At 38.5% G+C, this 19,752-nt stretch overlaps 3 protein-coding genes across 8 annotated transcripts in view; 1 reads left to right on the top strand and 2 right to left on the bottom strand.

Annotated features, from left to right (window-relative positions):
• The window catches only part of LOC136852333 (uncharacterized), a 7,888-nt gene extending 815 nt beyond the window's left edge, over positions 1-7,073 (bottom strand). Inside the window, exons 1-7 of one of the 2 annotated variants that reach the window (XM_067126892.1) lie at positions 6,730-6,973; positions 5,814-5,973; positions 2,554-5,051; positions 1,957-2,105; positions 1,679-1,829; positions 1,219-1,377; positions 1-306 (exon numbers count right to left, since the gene is read on the bottom strand). The exon at positions 1-306 is cut by the window's left edge and continues 815 nt beyond it. In XM_067126892.1, the coding sequence (XP_066982993.1) occupies positions 276-306; positions 1,219-1,377; positions 1,679-1,829; positions 1,957-2,105; positions 2,554-5,030 (2,967 nt within the window). In that variant the 5' untranslated portion in view covers positions 5,031-5,051; positions 5,814-5,973; positions 6,730-6,973 and the 3' untranslated portion in view covers positions 1-275. Of the gene's footprint in view, positions 307-1,218; positions 1,378-1,678; positions 1,830-1,956; positions 2,106-2,553; positions 5,052-5,813; positions 5,974-6,729 lie in introns of both variants that reach the window. The other variant, XM_067126891.1, reaches the window with a different exon arrangement.
• Positions 1-19,752, top strand: part of LOC136852335 (uncharacterized) — a 62,466-nt gene that overhangs the window by 24,170 nt on the left and 18,544 nt on the right. For 2 of the 3 annotated variants that reach the window (XM_067126897.1, XM_067126895.1), the window contains exons 1-3: positions 13,362-13,482; positions 17,999-18,136; positions 19,382-19,536. In XM_067126897.1, coding sequence (XP_066982998.1) covers positions 18,035-18,136; positions 19,382-19,536 — 257 coding nt within the window. In that variant the 5' untranslated portion in view covers positions 13,362-13,482; positions 17,999-18,034. Of the gene's footprint in view, positions 1-13,361; positions 13,483-17,998; positions 18,137-19,381; positions 19,537-19,752 lie in introns of those variants that run through there. The other variant, XM_067126896.1, reaches the window with a different exon arrangement.
• Positions 7,901-12,653, bottom strand: LOC136852332 (uncharacterized). Of its 3 annotated transcripts, none has more exons than XR_010857113.1 (6): positions 12,382-12,640; positions 10,756-11,439; positions 10,505-10,639; positions 9,573-9,752; positions 8,381-9,011; positions 7,901-8,277 (listed from the first exon to the last, which is right to left on the bottom strand). XR_010857113.1 is itself a non-coding variant. In XM_067126889.1 (5 exons), exons 1-5 carry the CDS (start codon positions 12,397-12,399, stop codon positions 8,511-8,513), a joined length of 1,518 nt encoding a protein of 505 aa, XP_066982990.1. In that variant the 5' UTR covers positions 12,400-12,653; the 3' UTR covers positions 7,901-8,510. The 3 variants fall into 3 exon arrangements, 1 of the variants encoding a protein (XP_066982990.1); XR_010857112.1 differs by having other exon boundaries at positions 7,901-8,380; positions 8,432-9,011; XM_067126889.1 differs by having other exon boundaries at positions 7,901-9,011; positions 12,382-12,653.

The following is a 19,752-nucleotide window of genomic DNA, read 5'->3' as shown; positions in this document are numbered from 1 at the left end:
CCAAAACCTATATTTCACATTCATGAAGAAGAATTACAGTTATGAATACGAAAAATGGTTGGAAAAATGCCTATCACAGCCTCGTTTCTTCAAAAAAAAATAAGTCACACTTGTCAAAGAAGCTCCTCTGAAGTCCTCACGCGAAGAAAGAATTCCACAAACTTTACTGCAGTCATGAATGAGTAGATTGTGTAAACATATTCCACTGACATGAATACTTAGTCGTAGTGACTAGACATTGTCAAGTGATTCCTAAAGTTTGATGTGAGGATGGTCTACTTCCATTCGCCGATGCCTTTGTCCCCACTGGAATGAAAATAAAAAAAGAACGACTATATTAACTCCTTATTGACAATACTATGACAGTTTAAAGGCCAAATTATAATGATGTCAAAGTACATTGCAATTTAATGCAGAGATCATTCCACGATTCTTATGCAACAAGCTGAGAAATGCTTAAATGGAAGGTGCTTTTTCTAAAAAGAAAAAAAAAAAGAAAATAAATAAACATAGATCAAAGACATTGTTTTCCAAGAGTAGAAAAAATATTGACAAGAAAAGTTGAAACAACATCACATTTAAGAGGGCAAATCACAAAAAATACGTTCAAATGAGCTGAAACAACATGAAAACGATGGAAGGAAAACTAATATGCTTGTGTAATATGTTGACAACTTATTGCATACATATCACCAGGAAGTTGAAAACAAGTCAAAAACTATAAGCGAAGAAAGAACCTTTGGCAAATATGCGATAATGGCACGGACCAATAAGTAGGTGACTTGTATCCAAACTGTTTGTGATGTGTTTGCAACAAGTTGCCAACTACCAGTAAGTTGTTGACTTGTATCCAAACTGTTTTTGATATGTATGCAATGAGTTGCCAACTACCAATGAGTTGTTGACTTGTATCCAAACTGTTTTTGATATGTATGCAATGAGTTGCCAACTACCAATGAGTTGTTGACTTGTATCTAAACTGTTTTTGATATGTATGCAATGAGTTGCCAACTACCAATGAGTTGTTGACTTGTGTCCAAACTGTTTTTGATATGTACGCAATGGGTTGCAAACTACCAATGAGTTGTTGTCTTGTAATCAAACTGTTTGTGATGTGTGTTCGACAAGTAACCGACATGTTCATGACATGTTTCACAGTGTGGATGAACCTTTACATCCCACTGAACAATGATCACTGCCGTCATTCCAGGGGCTTACCAGAAAGCATCAGGCCAATCGAACTCCATGAAGAAATGTTCGCACTCTTTGGGGAAGTAGTATTCGAAGTTGTCATGGGCTCTCTTCCTGGCTTCCTGCATCAGTTCTTTCAGAACTATGGGGTCTCTGGAGCACCTTGGAAAGAACACTTCCTTCACCCTGAAGGGAAATATTGAGGTGATTATTTGTAGAGAAACATGGTGTTGTTAAGTACGTATTGATTGAATGTATGTATATACACATGCATGTGCTTATAGGGCCATTTGCATAAATTACTCCCACCGCTATTGTACGGTTGAGTTAGTCCCCTGGAAAGTGACTCTTACTGCATGACAGTGAAATGAAATCACCTAAAGATTACTTTCATGAAGAAAACGAAGTGAAACTCTGTCTGGTGAAGTTTATTAGACAAAAATCTGAATGCCAAACTACAATATGGAATAAGTGCCTTGCATCTGACCCATCTTTCTGGGGAGCCAATGCCTTGATGACACAGAAAGCCATTTTAGTCGAAGATTCTGTCACATCTGGGAGGTACAGTCGTAACCAACTTTTGACTCTAGGGAGGCTGCTCAGCTCCTCAGGATTTATGTCAAGGTCAACGCATACATCTGAAGTGAGAGGATGTTAATAACATTTAAAAAACACATCATATTTTCTAAGACAATAACATATGGGAGGTGTTAGGCGCATGAATGTGCTAGGCACAGACTGTGTAAGAGTGCACGTGAAACTTACGTAAGGTTTCCAGAGGTCGATTCGCCTCGGCAAATTTCTTGAGTCGTGAAAATGACCCCGACTGTGAGACACTAGCCTGAATATTCACCACTGTCTTGGGAAGAGTCATATCACGATATATAGGTCCGATGTACTTAGTCAGAGGACTCCTGTGTGCAGGAAAGGCAAAACAAAATGACTGTGACTTGTGATTTCTAAAGAGGATCACAATCCTGATAACTGATTATGAAGTTTGTTATAAAAATGTAACGTTGCTCTTAGGTGTGGGAGAATTATTTACAGTTTCAATGAAGATGGGAACTGCGTCAGTATCTGTTAATGCTAACCTAGCATGAAATGGTTTATCTTAAAACAAATCATTCACAAATCAAATCAGTAATGAAAAGGAATGTTCATTAAATGTTTGGATAATGGCACGTTACTTGTCAAGCAGGCACGTTTAAAATTACACATAAAACATTCAGTTCTGTCATGCCTATAGCTCTTAAAAATGTTCTGAACTCCTGAAGATTTTTCTTAGATTACTTTCATTGTGGAGTGTTACAACCCACCATCTCAAATTCTTATTTGGTAACAAAAGCAAAGCACATTACTTACTTATTTACAAGCTGAGTGATCTTAGCCTCTAGGGAAGCATTCACCAACTGGGTTCTAGGATGGTGAAAAAGGGTTTTCAGAACCAGAGCGCGAACTGGTGCCTCACTTTCCACAAGTCTGTCAATCAGTTGATCAAATGGTGGCACAATTTCTGTTGGGTTAACTGAAATGTTTATGTTTATTTGGTTAACTGAGATATATCTTATTAAGGAATTATAACCTACAAGATTGGCTATGGTTATGTTAGCTATGCCATCTTGCATTTCTGGTCTAGTGCAAATCAGTCTGAGGACTTCCTCTTCACACTTGACGTTATTAAGGACCGTGACCCACGATTCCTTGTCCTTCACTCCAGATCTCTCTAGAAGATCTAAAACTTCCTCATACAAGGATTTACTGACTGAGCTCTTGTGTAAGTTGAAAAGTGCCATTACATTAACTAGTGTGTTTTGATACTTGGTTAAGTGCCGCACCATGTTATCCTTACTGACGTGCTCCAGGATATCTGCAACGCCAGCTTTGTGATAGTCTTTGAGGTCCTTAGAAATGTTGTCCTCAACAGCCTTACGCACACTGGTTAAGATTCCTTTATCTGCGAGGCTGTCCATAACCATCATCTTTACATTTTCAACTTTACTTGAGACAACTTTGTTAGACACTGTTGCAAAGATGTACCAGCTTGCAAAGAATTCCTGTTGTGCTTTGTGGAAGAAGCTGAATTCCCCCAGAGGATCTAATTGAAGGAATGATCCAAGCATTTCGTCTAAATGCAGAGACGTAGATTTGGAGAGGTTGTTTAGGCGTTCAAGTGCCCGTTTACTCAGAGTCGTAGAATTTTTTCTAATTCCTTTCAGTGCTTCCCAGCACAACCCACTGAAGAAAGCATTGATGCGTTCATCCACCGTAAGGCTAGATCCATCGCTATGGGCTAAGCGTTCACAAATTCTATTCTTAATCTGCTCATTGATTTTGCTGTAGAGCTCAACGGGTGTAGTGATGGTTCGTACAAATTCGCTGTTTTCAGCCCATAAATACGTCACTAACACTAGGTTAAAAGGAAGGTTCCAGAGCGCCTTAAGACTGGATTTTCTTGTCCTCAAGTAGAGGAGCAAACCTTCTGTGTCTCCTCCATCCATCCCTTGATCTTCCAGCTTTTTGTGGAGTTTCGTCACGAGAGATTCTCTTGAACCTGCCGCAACTCCTTTCAGCCGGAAGATGATTCTCTGTAAGTCGTCAGGTATCCTGCATGAAAATTCTTCATACCTTTCTGTTCTTATTGTGGCGATTATTGTGACGTTATCGTTAGTCTGAATATTAAGCACTTCCTGGAAGAGATTATCTGCGTTATTGTTCATTTCATCCAGTCCGTCAAATATGATGAGCACTGGAAGGTTAAGAATGCAGTAAAGCATCTCTTTCTCACTCATTTTCATCGATGTTTTGGGCATCTGCGAGCAAGCGAGCTTACAAAGTTGAGTAACCCCTACATTTCTACAGTCAACAAATAAAAGAACCTTGTAGTGATCAAGCCCTTTGACTGAATTACCGGTTGAATCCCATTCTGACAGGAACATTTTCATGAGAGTTGATTTCCCACAACCAGCGGAACCTGTAATGAGTAGAATTTGAGGTATGTTGTGAGCATCACCTTTCTGACTTTTGGCGTATTCCAGCATCTGTGAAAACACAACGGGTTTAAAGTCTTCACATTCTACAGCTACTATATCAGGTTCGATGAACAGAGTGGCCACGCCCATCTGCTCCTTTGGCTTCAGAAGGCTAGTCAGTGCTCCTACTGCAGACAGGCCTTTATGGAGATCTATTAATTCAGCCCTTCCATCTTTCATGATGTCCTCCTGGTTTCTTTGTAACAGCATATTTTGCTTGTAGGATTCAAATTCCTCTGATGTCAGTGGGTACTGAGCAATTAAATCGATTTTTTCCAGATATTCCAGTTCCTTTTCCTTTAGTTCGCACTTCTTATACTTGACTTCGGCAAGTTTCGTTGTCTTCGTGAACCGATCTTTAATCTCAGCTACTTTGACGCTGAAATTATCTTTGCTCACGCTGTACTTGCAGTGTTCCAAGGCATTTCTGTCCTTCTTCATCTGTAAAAGGTTGTGTTCAAACGTTCCACTCTGTTCCCATTCATTGCTGTCAGGACTAGCCACCTTCTTGCACCCAAACTTGATGGCGTGGAACCAGAGAGAGATGTCGAAGGTTTGGCAGGAATTATCACTTTCAATTATGGCTCTCATCGTCCTGTTGAATTTCTTCACGTACTCTTTGGGCGCCATGTTGCATTTCTTTTCCAAGTAGTCTTTCAGAGTCTGGTCTTTTTCTCTGTCTGTGGCATCGGTGAAAAACACCCACTTCATGAAGGGGCGATATACCGTATCAATGATCAGCAGGAGTCTGAAGCAGTTGATATTTTCTTTTGTAAACGCTGGCGACGATGATGACTTTGAATGATCCATCGTCACTGGGAGGAGTCCAGCCTAAGGAGAGAATGAAATCTATTAAACAGCGGGGAGCACAAGATGTAAATGTACAGTTAGCTAATGGCTGGACTGTTTAAAGATTGTAGATCTGTCCAAAGGTTTATAATTCTCCCCAGCGCACTTATTCATAATGACACGCATTCGTTTATTTCAGCGAGCTGCGCGTCTCGGGAATATGAAGAAGCTTCTGGCAACAAGCGGTTAGAGAAAACATATCAAGGCAGCCGACCCCTTAACTTATAGGATAAGGACAAAGGGACTATAAAGATATATATATATATATATATATATATATATATATATATATATATATATATATATATATATATATATATATATATATATATAATTATATTCATTAGTGTGTTTGTTGTGCCTTTGTACCTAACGTTTTCGTGACTTAAATTTTTGTATTGAGCTTTATTTTATTCATTTATCTATTTTGATTAGCCATCTTTTAAACGTATTCTTATCATTTTTATAGTAATTTTGCTGTATTATTTTGAATTTTATTATATGTGTGTGTGTGTGTGTACGCACAGTAGATTGTACTCAGTGTAAGAAAAGAGCCCAATAAAATGTAATTAATCATCAGAAAACACCAGCACTTTACAAACAAACTCCTATACGACCTGAATGAGTCTGTAACGTCACGCATCAATGAAAATGACAAAACCGGATGTTTATAGCAATTTCTTTCCATTGACGCTTTGGATAAGCATACATCTCCGACATTGAAAGGAAAGGGGAACACCTTACCTTTTTTTGATGAAAAACATCAAGATCTTTCCAGACTTTTTTCGTACGAGGCGTGATTCCCAAAGTTGGTAATATCCCCGCAGGAGGGTAGCCGGCAGCGTTGCCAGATACAAGGATTTATCCCTAGATTTGGGGATGTTGGGTGTCCGATGGGGATATTCTGTACAAATTTGGGGATTTTCGGCTAGAAAAGTATATCTCTCATATGATCAGTGAATGAACCATTTTCATTTTTATAAAGAACAATTAGCCCTTGATTTACTACAGGATTAATGAAAACATTTCCATATTGTGAGTTATTCTGTAATTTTTCACTATGAACAATACTGTTGCCATTTTGATCATTATTTTATAATATACCCCGGTATATAGTGGTATGAAAAGTAAATTAAAACCATCAATAATGATATAGAATTTAAATAAAAGCCTTTCTGGATGTCCTTTGAATTCCTGCAAAAATAAATTCCATCTATGAAGAAGGAAAATAAATTCCATCATTGAAAAGAGAAATAAATTCCATCTATGAAGAAGAAACAAAAGTGAGTAAACCTTCACATTGTTGCAATCAGCTTGCATGCACTTATATGAAGCACAGTGAAGTGATTTCCATATCAGTAAGGCCTACAGATTCAAAAGAAAACACATCTGTGGAAATGGGGACTTTTGGGGATTTTTAGACTAACCCATCTGGCAACACTGGGGTAGTGCACTGTAGGCATCACCAGGATCCAGAGAAAGGTTCCTTGCAGCGTTCCTTCTTCAGGCCCCTAGCTGCTGCAGCAACCCCTTTCATTCCTTTTACTGTACCTCCATTCGTCTTATCTGTCTTTCATCTTGTTATCGACCCTTTGCCCAACAATTATTTCCTAGTGCAACTGCTTTGAGGTTTACCTCCTTTTACATCTTTCAAACCTACCTACTCTCAGATTCCTTTCCAGCGCTGAATGACCTCACAGGTCCCAATATTCCACTCCAAAGCTGGTGAATACTGGACCTCTTTGAATCAGATTTCAAAATCGCACGTCCACTTTTGTAGGTCTACTTTAACGCAGTAACGGTCGAGATCACTTTATAAACTTAACACAGCAAAGACTCACTCATCGTTAGTGTGCACACTTCCGGTACTGACTACAGTCATCCTGTGCAGTCACAGTCTATATAAAGAGACCCTTATCTCTAGGGCGAGTCAGCCAGATAAAAGGAAGAGTTGCCATTTGTTCTATTTCCAATAGTCGCACTGATGAACATCAGTTTTCAGTCATATTAATGTTCTTGAATTCTTTGCATTGCCAGCTAACATCTTTATCATACAACTGTTGCGTTGTCAAGCAGCGGAATTAACAATGATTGGACAAAAAATGTGGTGTGAGGGCGACAAATCGCGCCTCTCCCTTCAGATGTACATTAATCACATGTATATTACCAGTCTTTGTTTCAGATTCTTTATGTACCTATCTTATGCATCATTGTACGGCCTTAATGCGTGACGTTACAGACTCGCCCCGGTCGTGTAAGAATTTGTTTATAAAGTGTTGGTGTTTTCTGATGATTAATTACATTTTATTGTACGTATTTTTATGCTTGTCAGGAAACAAATTCTGTATGGACGCAGCTGGGGGTCTCGTGTCGTCCGCTAAGTTTCCGTGGGTTTTTTTGTTTTATGAACACCTCACAGTGGAGATAAACATTATTGAAATGTAATCCGATTGAATCATACCGAGTTTGTTAATGTAAAGTAGACAACAAAACTTTGTTATTTCCCAGTTTTCATCTTCCTTTCACTAATGAAAATATAATCTTTAGAAGCTTGCTTTTCAAGTTGATGTCCTCGCACGGTCGTCTCTGTTGACTGAATCGCGTCCAGAGGTCCACAACAGGCTTTGTATTCTCCTCAGCAGCTTACCATAACACTTATGGGCTGACATTGTCCATAGGCCTGTTCTGGCTTAATCCATATAAGTCAAACAACCTTAGATGTACATAAACTTTTAACAAATTTGTTACAAAATCTGGGATGTTTAAGCATTAAATAGACACTGGAGGTTTAAGAAATTAACAGTGCTTTTAGAAAGAAAACGACGAAAACGTTTGTTTTAAAAGTGATTTTATTAAACTAAAAATGGTTATAAAGTCATTTGTACTCTTACAATGCTAGACACACATAGCGTAGTCCTATTATAGCCTAGGCCTACTGAACACTTCATCCACTGATGTGAGTGAGGTTGGTCTAACCCAATTAGAAGATTCTCGAATATTGTTCTTTTATTTTCTATACATTCATCATTAAAGTTTCCACCTCTTGTTTTCTCTCTACTGAATATAAAAGAAGAAGATATCCTAACTCCTTTCATACAAGAAGCTTCAGAAGGAACCAGGAATCAGGGTCCTCAGAAGGAACCAAGAACCAGGAGCCTCAGAAGGAACCAGGAATCAGGAGCCTCAGAAGGAACCAAGAACCAGGAGCCTCAAAAGGAACCAAGAACTAGGAGCCTCAGAAGGAACCAGGAACCAGAAACCTCAGAAGGAACCAGGAACCAGGAGCCTCAGAGGAACCAAGAACCAGGAGCCTCAGAGGAACCAAGAACCAGGAGCCTCAGAAGGAACCAAGAACCAGGAGCCTCAGAAGGAACCAAGAACCTAAAACCTCAGAGGGAACCTGGAACCAGAAGCCTCGGAAGGACCCAGGAACCAGGGGCCTCAGAGGTCGAGGACCACTCCAGTGTCAGCAATCGTCACCGTGCCTTCGCCAAAAACAAGTCTTTTAACAGACTCAGCCAGGACCTCGAGACCTTGAGTCACCTGACCGAAGACTCTGTTGTAAATGCAGTCCCTTCCTGAGCCGGTCAACACGTAGAAGGAGTAGTCGCGCTCCATCCATACGATTCCCTCACAGGCGTTGTGGCTGTTTATGTCGCCGTAGAACTCCGCATCCTCGAGGGTGACCTTCTTGTCGAGGAAACTGCCTCCGTAGGGCTGGCTGCCTATCCTTTCCGTCTGCGTAGAGGCGTAAACGACATTATCGAAGTTCTTGTTCAAGTAGGTCGGTCCCAGATTCCCAACACACAGGGACAAGAAGTGTTCTGCAAGGGCACTTCCTTCAGTTAACTTGATGTGAACACGCCCCTTTGGGATGCCGTTCCAGGCGATGTCCAAGAAGACAACTTTAGGGGTCTTCAGGCAGGACATGATTTGACTGTGCTGCAAAGTGAGGTAATTATGTCATAAGACTAATAAATAATAGTAAGGGAATTGTTCATATCATCCTTTAACATTCAGAAGTAAATAATTGTTCAGAATTACCAGAATCAGTGTTTGCGCCTGTCAGCCTGAACTGTAACCTACCTTCAGGCAACTTTCTTTTGTTCTTCAAGTAAGTGAACACAATGCTATGCTATTCTGAGGTCAAACGGTTTTTTCTCAAAAGATAGAACAAAAACCAGTATAGTTAAAAGATTGATTGAGTTCTAGTCGAAAACAGTATCGTTTATCATTAGTTAGTCGCTCCTTCTGATTTTGAAATACCTTGGTAGGAATGTACGAAAAAATAGAAGAAATGAGACTGTACAATATAAAAAAAACATGAAATAAGGGTATATCCTTTTAAAAAACATAATAGTCTTAAATCTTCAAGGGTGAATATATGAACGCAGAGGCTCTACAAGAAATAACGAAAGGTGCTAAAGTTAAAGGCAAACTCGGCCTGATTAGGAGAGGCAAAGAAAAATTTTATACAAATACATCCTAAATAACCCAACTGACCTCTATCAAAAAGCTTAGCTGTGGGGGTTTCCCGTCTCGCAAGCAATGCAGGTACACTTGGTCATTTGCCACCGAAATATTAGCGTGTATCACTGTTTCCATGCTCCAGATTTCTGCGACAACTTTCCCTGTCTTCATCTTCTTCCTCCACTCCTCTGGCTCCATTCTCAGATCTCCTGCCTGTTGGTGTAATTCAGCTTTTAATTCTCACATAATATTTTCGTGCTTGTCTTTTTTCACAGAAGGAAAATGGTCTGAAATATCCAATTTGAGGTCAGAAAGTCTGAGTCATTGCTACATTACATCCCACTGTAGATGTGACAGTTTCAGAGATGGAAAACCCAAAATATGAAGGACTAGTTGTGTTGTGACACTTACAATGAATCGACTCAAAACTCTTGCTGTGCTTCTCATCAAGATGATTTAGCTTTAAGAAGCATTACTTTAAAACTCTGTGTCTGTCACTGACTTGAGCAGGCTAATTGGGTAAAATGATTCGCAACGACGCAGAACAAAAACTGCATTTTACTTGTTTCCTGATAAAACAGTAGGAAACAGTATTACAGAATATGGTAATGTCAAGCTAAATCAGCATTACCTAAAAACCACAGAACAAGAAAACATGGTAGGTAGGTTATTCCTTTTGCTACATATTAAAAGTGTATAACAAGTGTAACTGGCTAATGACTGAAATATGGTGGTAACCTCAGACCCTTATCCCAGACCTAGCTTAGTCATTTGCTATTTTTGCTTTTATCCAAGAAAACGACAGGTGAATGCAAAAAAAATGTAACTACAGTAGGCCTATGTGTGCTTATCCAAACCCTAGTTTTGTCAGTGTATTATTTTTGCTCTTATCCAGAGAGATCATTGTGTGAATGCCAAAAATATAACTTTACTAGGCCTACGTGAGGAATCATTCAGGTACTCACCTTGAAATATCCCTCAGATTTGCTTATACAGATCTTCTCTGAAACTGTGCAGCAGCTTGGGAAAAGTGTAGTCGAGTACAGGTCTTCGTCGTAGCCTTCCTCCTCTGCCTGCAGATGTCCAGAGGCGTCCAACAGCTGCGGGAGAAAAGGTTAAATTTATTAAACCATGCATTACAAATTTACTGCAAGCGTTAAGGCAAAGAGACTAAAGTTTTACAAGAGGAAACAGGAAAATTTAGTGGGAAGCTCACCATTTGCGCATTAGCAATCGTGGGATCAGGATAGTCGCCTTTGCACTTGTCTACAAGGTCGGTGAGTTCCCCAAAAATGATGATAGCTTTGGACACGGCATCGGCGGACTCGGTGCTGTCAACAACTTTGTCCAGTTGAGGCAAAGTGGCCTCCAGTTTCTCAATACTGTCTGTAACTTTCTCATTCGCTTCCGCCACTTTAGTTCTCTCCTTCTTTATGTCCTTTATAATCTCGTTGTGCAACTCGCACCTTTTTTCTAGCTTTTCAGCCATTTCGTCGTGTTTTTCGATGTTCACGGACAAAAAATCAAAAAAGAATAGTAGATCATCGCTCAGTTCTCTAGCATAATCCAGCAGTTTTCGAGAGCACGTTTTGTGGTGACCAATCAACTCTACGAATCTGCGATATCTGTCCTTGGGCAGTGACTGAAATATTTCTAAGCGTTCTAAATCAGACAGGTCTGAGATAGCACTTTCCAAGGCATAATTGATCGAGAAGTCCGATGCGCTTGATGCCTTGATGCTTGAGTTGCAAACCGGACACGAGCAGCCTTCGTTTTGCAAGAGTTTTTCCAGGCATTCTGTGCAGTAACTGTGGCCGCACGGCAAAATGCGAGGTCTCCTCGTTTTCATGTAAATTTCACAGCACAGCTGACAATCGTCAACCCTCTCGTTCGCCATTTCCTGAAAAAAAAGAGGTTTTCTATAAAGAATCGGAATATATTTCAACTGGTAGTTATCCTGAGTCTGTCATGATCAATGCCAGAATTAAATACACAAAAACATGTAAGAGATGAGTCAACATGCTGTTACTGGTGTGAAATTATAATTATATAATTATCTTACACGCTAAATAGCATTTATGGAAAAGCAAAACCAAAAGTGTTACATACAGAAAGTGTCCATTTCCAATGATGGCACCAGTCAGCCAATGACTGAGGCGTATGGTAAGCCTAGCTTTTGCTTAAACTTTAAGTATTATTTTAAAACAACGTGATAGATTCGCTAGTTTTTATAGAAAAATATGTACAAATTAACTCTATGTGCGATATCATATAGGTAGAATTACTATTTTTTTATGCATCTTGATAACAGATTTACCTAATGTGGCCAGCAGTAACAGCAAAAGTGTAGAGAGCCGTTCCATAGCTAATTCCTTTCTCCTGCTACTCCTACTAATGCTACCATGATACACGCCAATTCATTCGTTAAGAATCCAACTGATAATGACAGTTTTCTCGAAACATTTTTCAATTTTTGCATAGACTACGCCACAGCAAGTAGACCACAGTCTTCCCAGCCAAATCTACAGCAAAATGGCAATCACAATGTATAAATTTTCTACAAAATGGCTATTTTATGTACCGTGTTTTAACTCGCAGTATGATGGTATTTATGAACGAAAACTTATGCAACTTAGGCAATGTCTGGCCTTTGGTATTCGCATACAGACGATAATCATTTCTCCCACACCATGATTATATGATCACGCTGTCATTTCATCTATCTCATTATATATAACGTTTTCTACATAAATCAGGTTATTGCACAGGCTGGTCTGATCAAACATTGTAAATGAAACAAGGAACATATTGGAACGAAAAAATATATAATGGCAACTCTTACCTCCTTCCCGCCGACCATCGTGATCCTCAAATTTAACTGAAGGCTAAACACTTTGAGAGCATTTAACACTTTTGGCCTCGTTATTAACGAAGAAATGAGTTGGTGAGAGTAATCCAGCAATGTTCAACTTTCCATAAGAGTAACTAAACAATTGACTTCACTTTATAAACGCTCTGTATCACTTAAACTACACAACCTCGCGTAGATGTTATTGTTCGAATTCAAACCTACTGTTGCCGCTGTTACGTCTGTAAGCACAGCACAGCACAGCTGACTGGCCTTAAAATGAGACATTGGTTCTGTATTCTATGTAGCCATAGGGCAAATTTCGTTTTATTCCATCTTGTTAGGTTAGTTCGTTAACTGTATTCTTACAGAGATATATTGTTAATAAATTTATCTGATCTAGCGTATTCCCTGCTGTTTATCTTACGAATAAATCAATAAGTTATTATACTAAAATGAGACACTGGCTCTGTTTTTTATGAATTAATAAGGCAAATTTATTTTTATTTCATCTTGTTTGGTGATTAATTGTATTCTTACAAAGATATATTATTTCTTGGTTTATCTAATCTAACCTATTCGCTGTCGCTTATCTTCCGAATAAATTAGTAATTTATTACACTTATATGTGTTTATAATGCTTATTTTGGGCTAATTGTCATATTTAAACTCTAGTAAATTTTGTAGTGAAACTTTCTTAAATCAATTACTTTTTAATTTATTGAAACTTTCAAACGCCCTTCACATTACTTGAAGAAGAAAGCTGTTATTTTTTCCACTCTATAAAGTGTTGTAACTCTATGGCATTGTTCTTTGTATTTAAAACTTTTTATCAGAAGATTGGAATGTTTGAAATCGAACAAATAACGATTATATCATACTTTAACTTACGATTTATGTAAAATATATTATTATAAACTATTTTAAATGTTAAATATGGCTCTTAATGTCAAATATAAACTCAAATATTAGCAATTAATTATAGAATTAACTTTCTGAACTGTGCCACCGTCAAATGTCAGTTTGTTTACATGCGTTTCCAAGTAAGTGGCATTTAAGGACCCGACCTTATTATCTCGATTATCTCTCTATAATGTAAGTATTTTGCTTTTAAAGTGTAATGTAATTTTAATGATCGACTTCCTGGGCTTTTGTATTATATTAGAAGTGGTTATAACTTGCTTGACAGGTCAGAATAGACGGAGAAGTGTCGGCTATGTTTAGGCGAAGCTCCATAGGAATATCGTAGATCCAAACGTGGCCATGGGCCTCCTCCTCGATACATCTATTTTATTTTATATATATTATGATGATGGTTCGGGTCTTTTTCTCCATTTACGCTTGACAAGTTATGGGAAATAGGCCTAACCCTAAACCAGTATGCTATGGCACCTGTAGGTCTGTCGATTTACATATATTATCGTGATGGCCAGTGTATTTTTATTGGTATTATTTTATAAGTTGCCAATACACACTATGAAATTGTAACTTACATTTTTGAAAAGAGCTCTTCATTCTCATTAATTTGAACCCCATAAACACTATACGCAAATGACAAATAAAAAAATTAGAAAATTTACGACTTATAAGGTAAGAATACCCCTCCCCTCCATAGCTTATACGGCAAAATTGTAACCAGTCAACACCCGTTGGTGAAGTTATATTGGTATTTTAAGGTTCTTTTAGTGCCCTATTATTTCATAGTCATTTTTGCATGAAAAACTCAAAATGGTTTTTCGTGCAAAAATGGCTGGCTGGAGTCTTATTGGCAACTTGTAAAATTTTACCTTTTTATTTACTGAAACTCACGTGAAAGTTAATGGAAGTAGGGTAATTCTAAGAATTAGCTCCGCGCCTGTTTTTACCTTGGAAACTGGTTTTGGTAGATCTAAGTAATATATACACGGCGGGTATTTAGCGAGAAATGGCAGTTTCTTATAGTATTTTGGTTGCTTATTTACAATTTAACGTTATTTTTTGGTGGTCGGCTATAATTAACCTGTAATTAACACCAGAAGTCCATCCAACAAGGGGTTTCCATACGCGATCTTCACAAGATAGAGCACGGCTACATCTGTTTCGAACGGTTCATATCCCGTCCGGCAAGTGCAATAACTTGTTAATGTATGGGTACCGTACCCCCCCCGGGCCAGTACTAAACACGGCGAAGGGACATTCCATTTGGCCGACAACAAACAAATGCACCGCCAGTGTCAGAAGCCCTAAAAGTGTAGTAAAAACCAGTTTCCAAGGTATTGCACTTGGCAGGACGGGATATGAACCGTTCGAAACAGACGTAGCCGTGCCCTGTCTTGCAAAGATCGCGTATGGAAACCCCTTGTTGGATGGACTTCAGGGGTTAATCACAGGTTAATTACAGCCGACCGCCAAAAAATAACGTTAAATTGTAAATAAACAACCAAAATACTATAAGAAACTGCCATTTCTCGCTAAATACCTGTCGTGTATCTATTACTTAGAAATACCCTGGTTTTTTCTACACTTTTAGGGCTTCCGATACTGGCGGTGCACTTGTTTGTTGTTGGACAAATGGAATGTCCCTTTGCCATGTTTAGTACTGGCCCGGGTGGGATATGAACCGTTCCAAACAGACGTACCCGTGCTCTGTCTTGTGAAGATTGCTTATGGAAACCCCTTGTTGGATGGACTTCAGGGGTTAATTACAGGTTAATTACATTTGTGCGACAAAAATTGAAGGTAAATCCATAATTAGCAACCAAAAAACTGTAGAAAAAGTCAAGTTAGAAGGAAATTGCAGCTGCGGAGCTACTGCTTAGATCTACCGGAAGTAGGTCTAGCCTAAGTGAAAATTTGTAGATATAGGCCTAGCCTAGGTTATAGGCCTAGCCTAGGTTATAGACCTAGGCCACCAGGCTGGGCAGTGACACCTGGGTGTAAAACTTGAATATTTACCATCTTTTGTCCATGTTTTTTATTTTGTTTGTGTTTATGGTATTATTTACCATCTTTTGTCCATGTTTTTTATTTTGTTTGTGTTTATGGTATGTACCGTCGTTGTTTCATGCTTTACGTTCATCCCCAAGGGGCTGGTACCAAACATGGCTGGCACCCATTTTCCACATAAACTGGAAGTTGCTGAACCTAGAAAGGTGTGTAGGACACAGTAGTGTAAGGAGGTGTGGTTATGGAAACACTGTTACCGCTCAGATCCTTTATTACAGCATTACCAGAAACTGGTATGATTGAGATGAATAATAGTTAATAGATGGCAGAAAGATTAGCAGTTTGATTACACCAACTTAGCTACAAAGTAAGGATATTATACAACAGGTAGGAGTTTCAAGTTTTACTGACACCTGTAGTCCTAGATGCATAGGCTATCTTGAACGGGCAAAATAACTTATTGTTTGTTTTTCTGGTAAAACTGAAGACTACTGCCGTGCCCCTCCCTTTTGGTAACTACCAGTTTATGTGCGATATGTACCGTGTTTATTTTCACTAGCCCCTTGGGGATGAACGTAAAAGCAACTGGTGGAGAACCAGGCCATGGTATTAGCCTTTAGTTTTAATAATATCCATAAAAGACACAACAGTTTTTCTTCAAATATTTTCTTGGTTTTCATGTTTGACTAATAGGCCTTGGTCATGTAGGCTACATGTGCAAAAACTAAATATGTAGGAAACATCGAACTGAAAAATGATAGGGTGTAGAATTAAAGAATAAGAATAGGCTTACATGGTCAATTATTCAAAATGGTAAAATTTTTTTATTTTTAGTGTGATCCATAGGCTAATTTTTCTAAGTTTGCCATTGATGTGAAAAATAGTCACAGACAGCTCTCTGGTATCAGTTATCAAATATATGTCATTGGCCTTTCTAATACCTCCAAAATCTAGCTCTATACTAGTCTGTTTTGAATTTAGCATCTTCAGTGAGTGGTGCTGTGATGTACAGCAGCATGATGAACTGCTTGTTTATTTTTTCTGAACTATTTAGCAACATCTGCAATCCAAAGTTGTTCAAGTATTGGGCAAGCATATGTACCAAAACAGCTTTTTAGGTGATTACAGTGGCATGTGCAGTTCATGCGTTATTTGTATGATGGTGTTTGGCGCACAATGGTAAGCCACCTTATTTTTGGCGATGCTTCAGTTCATAATGAGAGAAAAAAAATATTGTTGATGAAGGGCTCATTCTTCGAACGATCTAGAAAAGAAGGAGGTATTAGAATCAAAGGAATCTGAGTGACTCCCCTATCACATTTTGGGAGTAGAAGATCTGGCCAGGTCAGGGCATGGTACCCTATGCTAAATTTGGGTTAGGGTGTATCCCTGTTGAAGTATGTCTTTGATGATATTAGTTTACCAAGATGGAAACCACAGCCAATGCATATGTTTGAATGGTCCAGAGTAAGTTACCATAGCCAAGTGACGGTCAGAATGTGCTCTTGCTTGTAGATCAGTGGACCAAGTGTCTCTTGAGGAGAAACAGAGCATAAATCATCATATATCGTAGGATTTCATTCATAATGATTATTTAGAAATTACAGTCACAGAAAGCATCCATTCCTGTGGGACAATGAAGGTAGTCTCCATCATCCAGCTAGCCTCTTTTGCTATATTTCTGTTTTTTGACTAGCTCAAAAACTGAAAAATAACGAAACAAGGGCTGTTAGGTGGGGGAATAGGAAGATTAGCTAAGTATAGGGATTTATCCTAACCTTCCCTTACCTAACTCAAGGTACTCGGTCCTTACCTGGTTGGGTTGGCTCCTGCACCTAACCAGATCATGAGTTCATAGTCATAGGAGTAGAATGTAAGGATACGCCCTAAGCTTACCTTCCCTAACCTCACCTAACTTATACAAAGATGCATCCTGTCATTACATTTCCAGATCTACTCCATCCTAACCTAGAGTGCTCCTGGGTCCTATAATGGGCCGGGCCCCCTCCCTCAAATAACCTGACCTAGAGTATCATAAGTTATGGGTAAAATACATGGATGCGTCCGAACTTATCTCTTCCATAGTCTAACTGTGAAGCAGTTAACAGCACCAGTCTTGATGGTAATTCATCTGACCGCTGAGAGAAAATAGTTTCACCACTGCCAGACTTTAGGCTACATTGTCTTTGTCATGGTTTGGTAGTCAGAGATTTTCCTTAGCAGAAGCATAGTTAATCATTTCTAAATAGCAAAAAGCTACTTTGTACAATGTTAGTGCATTTAACAGCTACTATACTTGATTGAAGTGTCATTTAAAACAATCTTAGTCTCCTGCTTTGGTATGTCAAAGGGAACCCTCAGTAATTATGGCCTATCTTAGAGGGTCTTGCCTTTTAAATTATTCATGTGGCACCCATTTAGTGCCAGTGGCCTTCACATTGTTAACATTCAGTTGTGTTTTATACAGTGGTATATTTTGATATGTTTTAAACTGTTTAATTAAGAACAACCTACTGATTTGCCTTTGTATATTTTCCAGTACAGCTTATGCATAAGGAACTGTTTAATTAAGAACAACTTACTGATTTGCCTTTGTATATTTTCCAGTACAGCTTATGCTTATGGAAAACTACAAAATGTCCATAACTGTCTAATACTAACTAATCACATGAATTTTTTTTCCCAGGTTTGATTACTCATGTAGCGATCGCAAGTTCAAACCATGCCTTCTCAGCGCCAACCAAAGCAGCTTCGAATGTCTTGTGTGAATGCTACAAGTGATATGATAATAAATCAGTTACTGTTGTGCCCAGAATTAGATAGAGTGAGTATGCATATATACTGTCCTTGTAAAGATAAGCATTTGATGTGTTATCTGTGGTTATGGTAAATATTCTTTAATGTTTTGTTTCAATTCTGTGAATTCTAGAAAATAGGAGAAACCATCATACATGATTTTAAGTTGTGGTGACGTATCTGCTAATGTGGGCAAAAAACTTCATCGGTATAGGCGAAAGGAATGAATTTCAGAATAAAGAGATTTTAATGAAATCTCTTCTCTGGATGCACAAAAAATTGGCGTACTGAGAAAGTATTTAAAGATTTTTTGTTATCTGAACCTTAACCTGTCTGTCCTGAAGGGATGTTATGTGTCATACTTACTGCCAAGATGTCTTTCCTTTCATTGCATATCTAGTGCGTAACATGTTTATTTATATGCCATGACGGTCCAGAGAATTACTTATTCTGAAATTTTGGTAAGTAAACATTTAGTTATAAAATATCCCCAAAGATTGCTTGTGAACTCAGGAAATCACAAATGATCTTTGTGTCTATGAGATACAGTGTGCTTTTACTACACTGAAGCTGCTGGCAGGTTGGTTTTAATAATTAAGTCCAAGCAAAAGCACGTTAAAACTAAGAAGAAGAACTACATTGAGAGCCCCAGAATTAATGCAAAATGGCAGTAGCCATGTAGAGCCTCCAGAGAAAGATTAGGGAAAGAGTGGGTTATACAGTCAACCCCCGCTATTCGCGGTCTCGCAGTTCGTGGACTCAGTGATTTGCGGATTTCTCTATGGAATATGTACACACATTGTTCGTGGAAAATTCGCCTGTTCACCGCATTTTTCACCGAGAAATATTCACTAATTACTGTAATTTCATATAATTTTTGTGACGAAATGCTTTTTTTGTGATAAAACTATTAAAATACTCAGGTATAAGCATTTTTAGAGTTTTTTTGGGGGGTTTGAACTATCAAAATAGGCAGTTCTAAGCATTTTTAGAGGGTTTTAAGTATCTGCAGATTTTAGCTATTTATTGGGGGTTTTGGTACACATCCCCTGCAGATACTTGGGGTCAACTGTACTCTGTCTTTCAACCCCTTGGGAGTATGGTACCATTATTAGATTCTTAAGTAAAGCAATGGTTTGTATTTGTACTTAGTCTTCTTTATTATGACTTTTTTTTTTGTACAGTATTTTGTAAAATGTACACTGCAGTTTTCTTCTATTTGTTTTAATTCATAGATTTCCTTGGTAGATGCTATAGATTTTTGTGCTTTCAGGAGAAAAGTATCCAGAAATTGCTCTACAGATATGCACCGCCAGTGGTGATACAGGACGTGCTCCCGTGCGTCATGCAGCTTCTTGGCACGTTGTATTCGCCGTGTGCGTCGCCTGAAATCATATCGAGTCTCTTGCGTATTTTATTACACCCCAGGTAAACAACTTTGTGACAGTTTCTTTTTTGGAACTGGTGTTCCTAGATGTTTAATTTTGTGGTAGAAAGAGTGAGTGATGTAGTAATTGAAAGTTCACTTAACAGAAAAGATACAGTATAGGATTTTTCATATATTCTGTGGTTTACATGACCCTTTGAAGTTTGAACTTTTGTTTCTACAACTGTCATTTCAGATACTGTCAACTACAAACAATA

Source organism: Macrobrachium rosenbergii, chromosome 25 (assembly GCF_040412425.1).
Source record: "Macrobrachium rosenbergii isolate ZJJX-2024 chromosome 25, ASM4041242v1, whole genome shotgun sequence".
Lineage (NCBI taxonomy): Eukaryota > Metazoa > Arthropoda > Malacostraca > Decapoda > Palaemonidae > Macrobrachium > Macrobrachium rosenbergii.
Note: the sequence above shows the minus strand (reverse complement) of the source record. Positions and strands in the feature narration are given on the sequence as shown.

What these genes read in the sequence shown, in the direction of transcription:
- LOC136852332 (XM_067126889.1), bottom strand. An exon ending in CGATTGCTAATGCGCAAATG is followed by an intron (nt 10,640 to 10,755) that starts GTGAGCTTCCCA and finishes TTTCTCCCGCAG; the next exon opens with CTGTTGGACGCCTCTGGACA. An exon ending in AATCTGAGGGATATTTCAAG is followed by an intron (nt 9,753 to 10,504) that starts GTGAGTACCTGA and finishes TTACACCAACAG; the next exon opens with GCAGGAGATCTGAGAATGGA.